The sequence below is a fragment of the Apis dorsata genome, unplaced genomic scaffold (genome assembly GCF_000469605.1).
Source record: "Apis dorsata unplaced genomic scaffold, Apis dorsata 1.3 scaffold_97, whole genome shotgun sequence".
Taxonomy (NCBI): Eukaryota; Metazoa; Arthropoda; class Insecta; order Hymenoptera; family Apidae; genus Apis; species Apis dorsata.
In genome coordinates, this window is record NW_006263395.1 from 528676 (window position 1) to 541907 (window position 13232).

The 13232-nt window shown below is 25.5% G+C and overlaps 1 protein-coding gene and 1 long non-coding RNA gene across 6 annotated transcripts in view; one reads left to right on the forward strand and one right to left on the reverse strand.

Moving 5' to 3' along the window:
- Positions 1-13226, reverse strand: part of LOC102671797 (chromodomain-helicase-DNA-binding protein 7) — a 17632-nt gene extending 4406 nt beyond the window's left edge. Inside the window, exons 1-18 of one of the 5 annotated variants that reach the window (XM_006611971.2) lie at positions 11649-13226; positions 11096-11505; positions 10651-11001; positions 10254-10542; positions 9610-10098; positions 9138-9362; positions 8743-9059; positions 8194-8668; positions 7756-8120; positions 7394-7589; positions 6898-7203; positions 6535-6820; positions 4330-4849; positions 4125-4214; positions 3199-3390; positions 2221-2635; positions 1826-2111; positions 388-1637 (exon numbers count right to left, since the gene is read on the reverse strand). In XM_006611971.2, the coding sequence (XP_006612034.1) occupies positions 388-1637; positions 1826-2111; positions 2221-2635; positions 3199-3390; positions 4125-4214; positions 4330-4849; positions 6535-6820; positions 6898-7203; positions 7394-7589; positions 7756-8120; positions 8194-8668; positions 8743-9059; positions 9138-9362; positions 9610-10098; positions 10254-10542; positions 10651-11001; positions 11096-11505; positions 11649-13130 (7944 nt within the window). In that variant the 5' untranslated portion in view covers positions 13131-13226. Of the gene's footprint in view, positions 1-387; positions 1638-1825; positions 2112-2220; positions 2636-3198; positions 3391-4124; positions 4215-4329; positions 4850-6528; positions 6821-6897; positions 7204-7393; positions 7590-7755; positions 8121-8193; positions 8669-8742; positions 9060-9137; positions 9363-9609; positions 10099-10253; positions 10543-10650; positions 11002-11095; positions 11506-11648 lie in introns of all 5 variants that reach the window. The other 4 variants (XM_006611972.2, XM_006611970.2, XM_006611974.2 and 1 more) reach the window with 4 other exon arrangements.
- On the forward strand, positions 3992-4180 carry LOC116185096. The gene is made up of 2 exons (XR_004149871.1): positions 3992-4028; positions 4091-4180. It is a non-coding gene; the product is annotated as an uncharacterized LOC116185096 (long non-coding RNA).
- Positions 13227-13232: the final 6 nt, after the last annotated feature.

The window sequence follows — 13232 nt, forward strand, 5'->3', positions numbered from 1 at the left end:
TATAATAAAATGATATAAATAAATGTATTTTATGTAAAATAGTATAAACTTGTTTATACAAACTACATTGTAAATTTTGTTTACATTGTGAATGAATTTTCCTTTTTAAATATTTTAAATTATTATATATATTATAATTTTTTGTTTTTGAATGGATTTTAATGTATATATAAAACTACTGAAGATGAATTAAATTCAGATAAATCTATATTTTTCAATTTTTTTAGTTTTAAGTTTTATATTTATACATTTATAAAATATTAATATATTTGGAATACATTTTTAGTAATTTTGATATAATATATGTTTCATAATTCAGAAAGTCATTATGAATAATATAGATAAAAATATTATAAAAATATTATGAAATTATGAAATTTAATTTACCTTTGGCCATTTAATAGCATTATTACTATTATGTGATAGCAGTTGCACAACCGTTGGTTCATTATAATCTATTGCTTTGTCACGGAGAACAAACGTATCAATTTGGGTTAATCGTGACAATGGTTGAATAACTTCCAAATCAGGAAACATTGCTTTAAGTTCTGCTGCTTGAACATTACATTTATCTTCAAGTTTGCATACTTTTGCCTTATTTTTACATGTATCTATTAGTTTACTTTCTTGTATTTCTATTTCTTCCTTAATAATTGGAATATCTATTTTTACATTAGCTTTATCATTTTCAGACGTGATATTTTCATTATTTTCAATCGATTTTTCTACTATTTCTATAGAATCTTTTTGTTCTAAATTTTTTTCATTTATTTCTTGAATTTGAGACTCTTTTGGTTTTTCTTCTTGAATATCTTTATCAATTTCTGCTAAAACTTCTTTTTCTTTATTTTGATTCTCTTTTTCTATTTTTACAGATGTCGTTTCTTCAATATTCGTTGTTATATTACTTATTTTTCCTTCATCTGTTTTATTAATTCCTGTTACTTGATCAGTTTTAAAAATTTCACCTTTTATTGATTCTATCACTACTTCATTTTTTTCTTCACTTTTTATTTTCGTAATGTATTCCTTATCTGATGGCATATTTTTTGCAACAGTTGTAATAGTTAGTGCATTACTAATAGGTTTTTCTTCAATTTTATTTTCAGCTTTTATAATAGTTAATTCTACTTGACTTTTTTCTAAATCCATGTGTTCTGATCGTTTATCTATAGTACTTATATCTTTATCTTTCTTTGCACCTACTTTTTCAATTTTCAAAGTACCTTCACCTTTTTCCAATTTTACAAGTATTTCATCTTTATCAAATTTTAATATATCTTCTCTATTTTCAATTTTAATTGCTTTTTCAGATTTATCTGCAACTTTAGATGTTTGAATATTACTATATATATTTTTATTTAAGAGTTTATGAAATGAGAAATCAGGATCATTTAAAATAGTTATATCAGTTCTTCCTAAACCATGTTTCGCTGCTCCAAGTAATAACTCTTTATCATGTTTTCCAGGTTGCCACCAATCAGGTGTATCACCTGATGGTTGACACAATGAAAGTCTTTCTTCCAAATGTGGATGAGATAAAATTTCTTCGCGAATTTTGCTTAGAAGATCTACTCGATCTAGTATTTGTCGTGCTTTTGCAGGACTAAGATGATCAACAGGAACATCTGAAAAATCTGAGATATATATATCACATTTAGTATTTTGATATGTATATTAAATATCAAACAATTGCGTATTTTCAAACAAGATATATTTTAAAATTATATTTACTATATAAATATATATGATATGGAATTGAGATTTTGATTATATATAATTATAATGAATTTTTAATTATATATAAATATAATTATAAACATACCATCTTCGTCATTCAATTTTGCATTACATACTTTTTTACACATTGCTCTAAAAGACATATAATAATCTGTAAGATCATTGTCAGTTTTCTTATCAAATCTGGCTATACTCTTAAATTTAGTCCAATCATATTGAGCTTTCTTTCTATCATAATTAACACCATATGTTGATACAACTCGTAAAAATTCACTTTCCTCACGACGTGACCATTTAGTCTTTTGTTCTTCAATACGAGTTCGTTCTCTTTCTTTTATCATAGCTTCCATTTTTTCTCTTCTTTCCATCTTCTTTATAAAATAAAATAAAAAAGAATAATATAATTATTCATTATTCATTATTTCATTATTATTATACTTTTCATTAGATAATTATTATTTTTTAAATATGATAATTTACCAAAAGATACATAGCAAGTTGCTGTAAATCCCATCCTTGCATATTTAAAGGTGGTTCATTTATTGAAGTAGTATGATTTACAGTTGTATCACTTTCTATTCCTGATTTTGATTTTTGTAATATTTTTACATCCTCCTTCTTTACGCTACGCTGATAAGAAGAAATTACTCGACGTAAACGAGTATTAAGATCAACCACAGAAGGCCAAGTCTTTTCATCATCTAATACGCCATCATTTCCTTCATGACTACTACTAGGTTCAGGTCCAGGTGTATCTGCCTTATTAGGTAAAGCAGGTGAATCACTAGGTGTTTCTCGATTAAATTTATCAGAATCTTTCGAATCTTTTATTATTCCAAGAGATTCAGCATCTTCGATATCATTCTCTAAACTAGTATCATCTCTGCTGCTACTGCTGAAATTTTTAAATATCTTAAATTAAACTTAATTTTATTTTATATATTTTATATAGGATATTTTTAATATTAACAAACAATATTTCTAATATATATTTAATTGTATAAACATACATATACTTAACCAATCATAAATATAATAATTATTTTGAAGCTATAATTTAAAGTTGTATAATATCAAAAAAAAAAATTTCCATGTTTACCATTTTAAAATGTTGCACTAAAAAATTACGTTATAAATAAAAATTATTAAATATATATAATATATTTAATTGCTTATAAGAAACAGATCATTGCATATTGGTATATTATATGCATCATCCTTCTCCACTGTAAATAAAAGCTAGTAGAAAGTAATATTTTAAAACAGTAAAAATACAAAATTTCTTCACTGTTAAGATACGAATAAAAGTATGAATGAAATGAAAAGAAAAATTTATACTAATTCTAGCAGAGGCATTATCTTAAGCAAATTTAAATAACATGCAAGCCATATGTTAGAATAAAACAGCAGTGGCACATAGATATAAAAAAAAACGATGTAAAAAGAGTAATTACTTACTTATTTTGTGTGATCTGAATCTGGGAAGGGGGAGGGCAGCTTGTAATGAAAGAAAGCGCGGGATCAATCCTCATCTGGTCGTAATTCTCGTAGCCGTGTTTGTAGCAGCCAACTATTAAGGATTTGTCTGCTTGAGAGTCCCACCATTTCGCTGGTCGTTCCGTCAACTGTGGAGGGTTTATCCGCAACGCACTGTAGGGCGGTTTCATTTACAATTTGCCAATTTATGTGTGCCAATTGTTTAGATATTAAAAGTTTTTTAATAAATTTTAAAAAATAACAAATTACAATATTTATATTATTAAATAAAATTAAAGAAAAGAGGCATATTATATTAAATAATATTTAATTATTATTCATATATTTTTCTTATTCCTTTTGTTTTTATTTAAGTATAAATATAAATAAACTTTAAACTTCCTGTACTATTTGCCCCTTTAATACAGTGCACTGCTTTATAGCTGTTTCTTACCATGAAATTGTTGAGTTGACCATCTTTGACCATAGTAAGCCGTACAAAGTGTTCACAGTAATTTAAAAATCGTGTATATATTCATATACATGTTTATAAAATAGGACGGGAAAATTTTATATTAGTAATATAGGATTAGCGATTAATAGCTATTTATAAAATAAACATAGTTTAGCTCTATGAGCATTCCTCATACAATTACAGCTCCCAGAATAAACAAATACATTGCACATGCAACTATAAAGCACCGTATAAGCGTGTAAGTAAGTGCATAATATTCTATGATAGTAATAGAAAGTAAAAAATAATGAAGGTTTGAAAATAAATATATATATATATATATATATACATATGATGAGTATATATATGTATACATACATACATATATATATATTTATATATATATGCGCATATGCGCAGATATATATATATATATATATATAAAATCACTAACCTGACATGAACTCCATCAGATATATGCTGAACTAAATCTCCAATAATCTCGTGTTTGATATAATAAAGCATTCGGACACGTAACAGTACTCTGTATACAATACAAAAATTATTTACTATATTTTAATAAAACTAAACAATATATTCGAATATAAATATCTTTTTAAAAAAGACTTTATAATTTAAAATATTGTTCAAATACGTACTTATTTGCATGACGACTCAAGTGTTTTCTATAATTACTTTCAAGAAATATATCTCCATCATATTTTTCAGCATTACTCCAATGATTAGGATCATTTGGACCTCCATTGATTATTGATCCACGAGTTTCTCTACCTTCTCTGACTCGTCCTTTTTTCTTTTGTCTATTATTTCGTCCACTAGTGTTAACACATACAGTTTTGATTTTTTCTCCATTTTCTACAGGTGTAATAAGATCACAAATAAAGTTACGAATTTTTTCATCGCCACGATAGTAACGAAGACAATAGAGTAAAATGACTCGTGCACAATCTTCTACATCAACTTCACGCCATCCTCGACGAAATTGGCTATGTTGAAGAATTTCTTCCCATCGACCCCATCCAAATGTAAGTAAGCCTCGTTCTACCTTAAAGCATTCGCTTCGTGCCCAACTTCCATATACTACTTCACCTTCTCGTGGAACATACTCGTCACAGAATTTCCGTGTCTTCTTACCAAATTTATCTCTTCGTTTTTTACCTTAATGATAAAGAAAATATTATTATATTTCATATTATAATTTTATGATGTTATATGATATAAAATATATATATATATAAAATAAATATAAATAAATTTGATTTTTCACAATATATAAATAATATAAATAAGAAATATAATAAAGAAGCAAATAAAATCATAAATAAAACGCAAAAAAAAAAAAAAATAAATTATAATAATAAATTAAAAATCGAACTTATTCATAAATATTATAAAATTCTTTTTATCCAATTAATACAATAAAACAAATTATAAGCAAACATTAAATAATAAAATTATATTATTTAATCAATGAAACTGTATTAAATTATCATTGCAATAATTTATATTACTTATATTTTATGATTTTAATTTATGAATATATGAATATCATATAAATTATGAAATATAGAAATATTTGACATGCATTATAAAATTTATATTATAATGAAAAGTTCTGTAAAATTAAAATATATATTATGCATAAATATAAAATAATATATACAGGATGAGACATATAACTGTAAATTCACTAATTCAATAAATAATAATTTAATTTTTGATTTTTGAATATATAATTTATTGGAATTATATATTATATAAATCGGAATTATATTATATCATTAGAATATTTCTATCATTTCTATTATTTATTTATATTTTTCAAAATTTTAAGATCTTCATCAATTTTTTAAATTGAAATAATATTTAAAAAAATCCAATAATTAAAATTAAAAGAATAATTATGTATATTTAAAAAAAATTCTATCAATAAATTAAACAAAAATATCTATTAAAATAAATAAGTTTTTCATATTCTAGAAAAAAAACTAAATGAAAGATTATCATTCTTTGAATATCTTTTTTTTTTTAAATAAATAAGTTAATAATAAATATTTCTTATTAATGAAATTTTAACTTATTCTTATATAAAGTTTATCTCTTTTATTACAAATTTTGCTGCATCCTGTATAATTTTAATTTAATTTTTAATATCAATAGAATAAAATAATAATAGAACAGAAAAATGCTATAAACATTTATAATTTAAACATTATTATAATAATACTAATATTATTATTTAACATTTATTAATATTTTAGATGCACATGCATGTGATTATGTGTAATAATTAAAAATAATAAAAAAAAAGATTTGAAAATTATGTTTTTTCTTAATATCTTATAAAATTATTTATATCAACATTACAAAAACAAAAACAATATAAAGAATTAATTTAATGTATATAATAAAAATTGTTACGTTTTTACTTTAATTTGCTGAAAAATAATTTTAATATAAGAAAATATTTTTATATAATTATTGAAAATAAATCATACATTTATAATAATATATACGAAACAATTTTAGTAATTATTAAATTAATCTGTAATGTTTAATAATTTAAAGATTTATATTTGTATGTGTATGTATATTTTAATATTATTATAATGTTCTACTATTTCTAAAAAAACTAAAAAATCTTTACAAATATAAAAATAAGAGTATTAAACTATTTTACTAGTTTAGTAAAATTTCTATCTTTAAATATTTAAAACAAGATATTTAAATATGACTCAATACCTTTGTAATTATAGCAGGATATTAATCCATTCCATGTAATTTGATGAAGCTAAAAAACGATATTGTGTTTTAACATGCATTAAGAATGAACATACCTCTACCTGTTAACCCACTACTTGTTTCATCGTCGCTATTATCATCAGAACTATCAAGATCTGACATAACAACAGATTCATCATGGCCGTATCGTTTAATTTGCGTTCTCCGTCTTGGTTCTGATATTACTAATTCATCCTCTTCTTTTTTTTCTGTTGTATCAATCTCAGCTTTCTTTGCCCATTTTTTCCAAAAATCTGGATCGTCAATATTTATATCTGATCTATTAGATGAACATGCAAAGCTAGCTTTTGAAAATGTCGATCCTTTTTCTGCTTCTATTGTAATAATCTATAAAATTGAAATATAATTTAACCTCAATAAATAAAATTAAAATATTTTTAACTAATGAAACAAATCTAATTTACTTGTGTTCTTCGTTCAAGTATCTGTTCTATATCTTCCTCACAAAATTTATCTCCAGCATTATCATCATCCATAATAGCACCATAAGCACCTTTTTTTAATAAATCTTCTATTTCCTTTTTGGTTAATTGCTTATTGTTTGGATCTTTACCTCCTTGGCTTGTATTCATAGATTGTAGAATTGCTTTATCTAATCCAAGTTTCAAAGAAGCTTTATCAAACATTTCCCTTTCATAAGTATTTCGGCAAAGTAATCGATATACTTTCACCATTTTCTGTTGGCCAATTCTATGACATCGAGCTTGAGCCTGTATATAAATGTTTATTTTAATAAAAAAATATTTAATTATAAATTTACGTATTTGCAATTTAATAATAGATAAAATATTCTTGATTATTATATTAAATAATTTTAATATTAAAATTATTCAAAAATTCATGAAAATTAAATAATTTTATTAAATTGAAAAATTCTCTAAATAGTATTAAATTCAAAACCTGTAAATCATTTTGTGGATTCCAATCGCTATCATATATAATAACGGTATCTGCTGCTGTAAGATTAATTCCAAGACCCCCTGCTTTGGTACAAAGAAGAAATACAAATCTATCAGAATCAGGTTTACTATAACGATCAATTGCAGCTTGTCTTAAATTTCCTCGAATTCGACCATCAATTCTTTCATATGGATATCTAAAAAATAATTTTAATAATAATACATGCAAATTTATTATTTATCTAGAACAATGTAGTTTTAATAGAAAAAATTTTGAAATTAATATTTCTTAAAATAAATAAGAAAAAAAAATTTGCAATAAGAAAGATATTTACAATAAAATACTAAAGATTAATAGCTTACTTTTTATACAATAAATAATCTTCCAAAAGATCTAAACATTTCACCATTTGACTGAATATTAACACTCTATGACCACTGGCTTTAAGTTTCGGTAATAATTTATCAATTAAAACCATTTTTCCAGAACTATTTACTAATGCATGATAATAAGCTTCTGAATCTTCTTTTTCACCAGTTTTATAATCCAATTGTATCTGATCTTCTGCACCATTAAGTAGGAATGGATGAATACAGCATTTTCTTAATTCCATCATTGTATTCATGAGATTCGGAATGTTAGCTGAAGTAGTTCCCTTTGCAAGAAAAGAAAAGTTTCTTTCAAGGATACCACGATAATATTTTTTTTGTATATTTGTTAATTCCACCTAAAAAATAGAAAATAGAACAATTTATTACGATATATTTATTAATTTTCAAATAAAAAAACAAACTAATTACCTCAACTACTGTTTCTTCTTTTGGAGCTAACGATTTTTCTACATCTTCTTTAAGTCGGCGTAACATCATTGGCTTCAAAAGAAGTTGTAATTTATGGACTTCACTTTCACTACTCAAATTACCAAATTCTTTAAGGAATGCTTCACTACTAGAAAACTGTACTGGTTCCAAAAAGTTCAATAATGAAAAAAGTTCATTGACATTATTTTGTAAAGGTGTACCAGATAAAAGAACTCTATGTTCTAAATTTAATTGACGGAGACCTTCAAGTAATTTACAATTTCTATTCTTTAGCCTATGAGCTTCGTCTATAACACATAATCTCCAATTATATCCTCGTAATTCATTAAAATCTGTTATAATTATTTCAAATGTAGTTATCAATACATTGAATTTGATTAAATCTTTAATTTGTTGTCCTTTTTCATTTTTATAATAAACTTCATACTCTTGAAGCATAGTTCGACTTGCTGCACTGTAAGCAAAAAATTATATAGCAAAAAATATTTTATATTTTCAAATGTGAAACTAATTGAAAATTGAACTTACGATCCATGATATACTACAACATTCATATCCGTCCAACTTTCGAATTCACGTTGCCAATTTGGAATGGTTGAGAGCGGTGCTATTATTAAAAATGGTCCACGAATTCCATACTTGTATACTGCATCCACAAATGTTAAGGATTGAATTGTTTTTCCTAAACCCATTTCATCCGCAAGAATACAATTATGTCCATTATACCAGGAAAAAAGCAACCAATTAAGACCTTCTAATTGATATGGTCGCAAACTATTATTATTTTTATAAATTGGTGATTCTTCTAATTTTACCCATGATGATGCATTTGGTTTCTTTTTTGGCTAAATAAAAAATTAATTATTTACATAATAATTATTTTTAAATACAAGTATGCTAACATTGTACTTGCAATATATTACCTTCCATTGATCTTTAGGAGGTACTTTATTGAATTTTATAAATTGAGCTATCTTTTCTGGATCAACATCTTCTTCCAATTCCCAAGTGGAATCTTCATATTGAAGAGACCGCCATTTAACTAAATAATGTTTTAAAGTTTCTCCACTTGTTGGATCGGTATGCGTTGCCTCATCAAGTACTCTATCTACTTCTACAAAATCTGGATTAAAGGGATCATCTTCAGTCTAAAAAAAATAAAATATATATATATAATTATTAATATAGTTAAATATACAATTATATAACAATAATTATATATAATTATACACAATTTGTATTTAATAACAATTATATATAATTATATATATTATTAATTTTTATTATTAATAATTATTATCATATTTCAAAATATTTCAAATAAATTAGATAGTTAATAAAATGATAAAAATATTAAAATATAAATGAATTATTTAATTATGAATTAATAATTACATTTTCAAATATGTTAGTATTTTGTTGTTGTCTTTGTTTAAATCTCTTTAATTTAGCTTGAATTCGTTTATCACCCTTATATAACTCTTCTTCAGTTCTCCATTCACAATGTAAATATGAAAAATTTCTATATTTAACAAAATATTCCTCAACTTCTACTATTTGAGGTTTAACATCTATTGTAGTGTTTTCTTGTTTCGATTCTATAACTTCACTTTTACTTTTATCTTTTGTAACATTATCATTAATACTTTTATCGTCAGAATTCTTAATATCATTTTCATCCTTATTTGTTTCACATTCTTTTCTAGAATTTTCTTCTTTTGATTCATTTTCTTCTTCCTTATTTTTTATTTCAGATGAACTACTCTCATTTTTTTCATCAGATGTTTCATTTTTCATTTCTGGAAGTGTAGGTTTAATTTCTCTTTTTCCCATGCGAGAACATAATATATGTTGCACAACCATAGAATCTTCATCTGTTGTATTCTATAATATACAAAAATTAATACTTTTTACAATCTTAATTTTTAAAATTTTTTATAATAGTTATAATAATATAAAAATAAAAAATAGCATAGTAAGAAATATAAATGAAAATATAAATAATATAAATAATAAAGATAATATTTCATGATACATACTATATATACAAAGTTAGGTTTATTAGGTCCAACTTCCCCACCTTCATTATCCTTTTTAACAGAAACAGGTTTTGCAGTATTTGTACCCTCTACTTTTTTAGAAAGTTGAGAATCCTGAAGAGGTACATCGTCATCTGAAAATCTAAGCATTACATCGTCCACATATTTCTTACGATGCGTATTTCTTGCAGAACGCCTTTTATTATCATCTCCAGCTTCTGGTGATGGCGGAGGCGTTGCGGCTAATTCTTCACCATCAGAATCAGGTGCAATTCGACTTTTTCGTTTTCTAATAAGATTTTGTAAAATAATGAAAATAAATTTAAAATAACATTTAAAAAAAAGTAAATAAAACATTATATTATTTTTCAATATTCAATATTTTAAAATAACATACTTTGAACTTCTAGGAGATTTTCCTAATGAAACTTTTCCAACTGATCTCTTACGAGCAGCAGCTTTTTTCTTATTAGGTGTAGCAGTTTCTGTAATTGTACCAGCATCTGAATTTTCTTCTTTTTTTTCATCTGTTGGACTATCTTCTGAATCTCCTTTTTGTTTATTTTGATCTTTTGTTTCTGCTACTAATAATTCAGTAGTTGAAGAATGTACTTGTTCCTGATCACTTTGAATGGACGGTTCAGATGATTTTGTATCTGATTCTTTAACTGCACTTGAATCAGAGACAGCAGTTTCTTCAGTTTCTTGTGCAATTTCATCATCAGCTGATTCAGAATGATTAGTTTTTCTATAAAAATAAAAATGTTCAATAAAATAATTACTATTCTATCAAAAAAAATAAATAATACCAATTAAGAAATAATATTTATAAAATAACTCACTTTCTATTACGTTTTGTTGAATCTTTGTCTTTATTTCTCTTTCTTGGTGCTTTTGGAGATTTTGTTTCTTTTGGTGGTTTTGGTTCTTTTTTAACTTTTGGTTCTTTTGGCTCTTTTGGTTCTTTTGGTTCTTTCGGTTTACGTGGTTTTCTAGGAGGAGGTCGCGATTTCCTGCCTTTATTCCATTCTTCCTCTATATCACCAGAAGATGGTTTAATATCCTCAGAATCTGCAGCACTATCAACAACATTACTACTGTCTCCAGGAGTTACTTGATTATCTGATAATGGTTGTTCTGGCTGCTGTTGAGTAATTGTTATAGGTGTAACAGCCTCTTTATCAGCCTTTTTTCTACTTTTTTTAGCTCTAGGTGTGCCTTTACTACGACCACGACCAGTAGTACTAGAAACCTATTTATAATAAAAATTAAAAAAAAATAAATTCATTAAACAAATTTTATTCAAATATGATAAATTAATGTGTTTTATATAATAATAAAAATATAACAAAAATACATATAAGATATATAATAAAAGCTAAATGTATAATTTACCTGTGGACTATCAACAACAGTTGTTGTAAACATTGGACTTTGCAATATGCATTGTGGACCACCATTGCATTGATCATTAGTTTCATGTTGTTGCAAAGCTTGTAATTTTTCTTGGATAGAAACAATTTTTTCTTGATTTTCAGATGCAGGAGGCATACAATATAATTCTTGCAATTGCTGTTGTAATGCAGCTCTTTCTTGATGATGTGTAACTGGAGTACATGAAGTACCAAAGCTACCAGATGTAACTGCTGTTGATGTTGGATTTGGTGGCATATTATACATATTTGGCATAGTACTACCACTAATGATATCACCACTAGAGGGATATTGTTGAGCAGAACCCACTAATATTTCATTTGAATAAATGTTATTTTTTTGTATATTTGTATAGTCCGTGAAATTTTGTTGCACTTGATGAGGAGTTTGTGAATTTGGCACTGATACTGCAGTTTGATGAGATGGCAATACTATATTATTGCTTTGATTAACTGTAGGTATCTGTTGTTGATGTGTAGATGGAACTTGATTAGTTTGGTTTTGCAACTGAGAGCTTGAATTTTGTAAAGGAGCTTGTATCTGTGACATCTGAGATGAAACTAATGGAGTATTTTGCGGAATTACACTAACTTGTGAATTTATATGTGATTGAGATTGTTGTGTTGATTGAACTTGATTTATACAATTTGGAGCTTGTTGAGATGATGGGGATTGCAATTGAGATTGTGAAATTTGTGATTGTGATATTGAAGATTGTTGAGATTGAGTAACTGATACTTGTTGTTGAGGAGTATTTATTTGTTGTAACTGTGATTGAGAAGGTGATTGTTGATTTGTTTGAGGTTGTTGTACTTGATTTATTTGTGATTGTGAAGATTGCAATGTGTGTTGAGATGGTATTGGAGATTGTTGTGTTGATACTACTTGAGATTGATTTATATGAATTTGTTGTACTGATTGTTGTGGACAATTAATAGATTGTTGTTGATTATGCTGCTGCTGTTGTTGTGTCTGATTATTAATTGCAGGTTGTTGAGTCTGTAAAGTTGCACTATTATTAGTTTGACAATTTATTGAAGTCAGTTCTAAATGTTGATCATTTGGTTTTTTATCACATGTATTCTGATTCTCAATAGTAGAAACAGAAATCTGAATTTGATTTTGTGTTAATTGTTGTTGCGATAATGTTGAAATATTTGAACAATCAGCATTTCCATTTGTACTAGAAGCTGGTAAAGATTGTACAGTTTCTTGAGACATTTTTCCAGATGAATGTTCCAAAGGTGAATTATTTTGTGAATTATTTTGTATTAAAGTATCAGTTTGTTGATTAAGCACATCTTGTTGTTCTTGAACATTTTGATGTAATGTTTCATTTTCTGATTTTGAAGATTCAATTGTGTTACGAACAGAATCTGTAGAATCTCTAACTGTAGTTTCTGCAACACTATGAATAGTTTCAGTTCCAGTTACTGGAAACATTGATGAGTTTTGTTCAGATACTGGAGGTTGAGATTCTACTATATTTCTATCTTCATTCACATTTGGCCTTATTTGTTGTTGTTGTTGTTGTTGTTGTTGTTG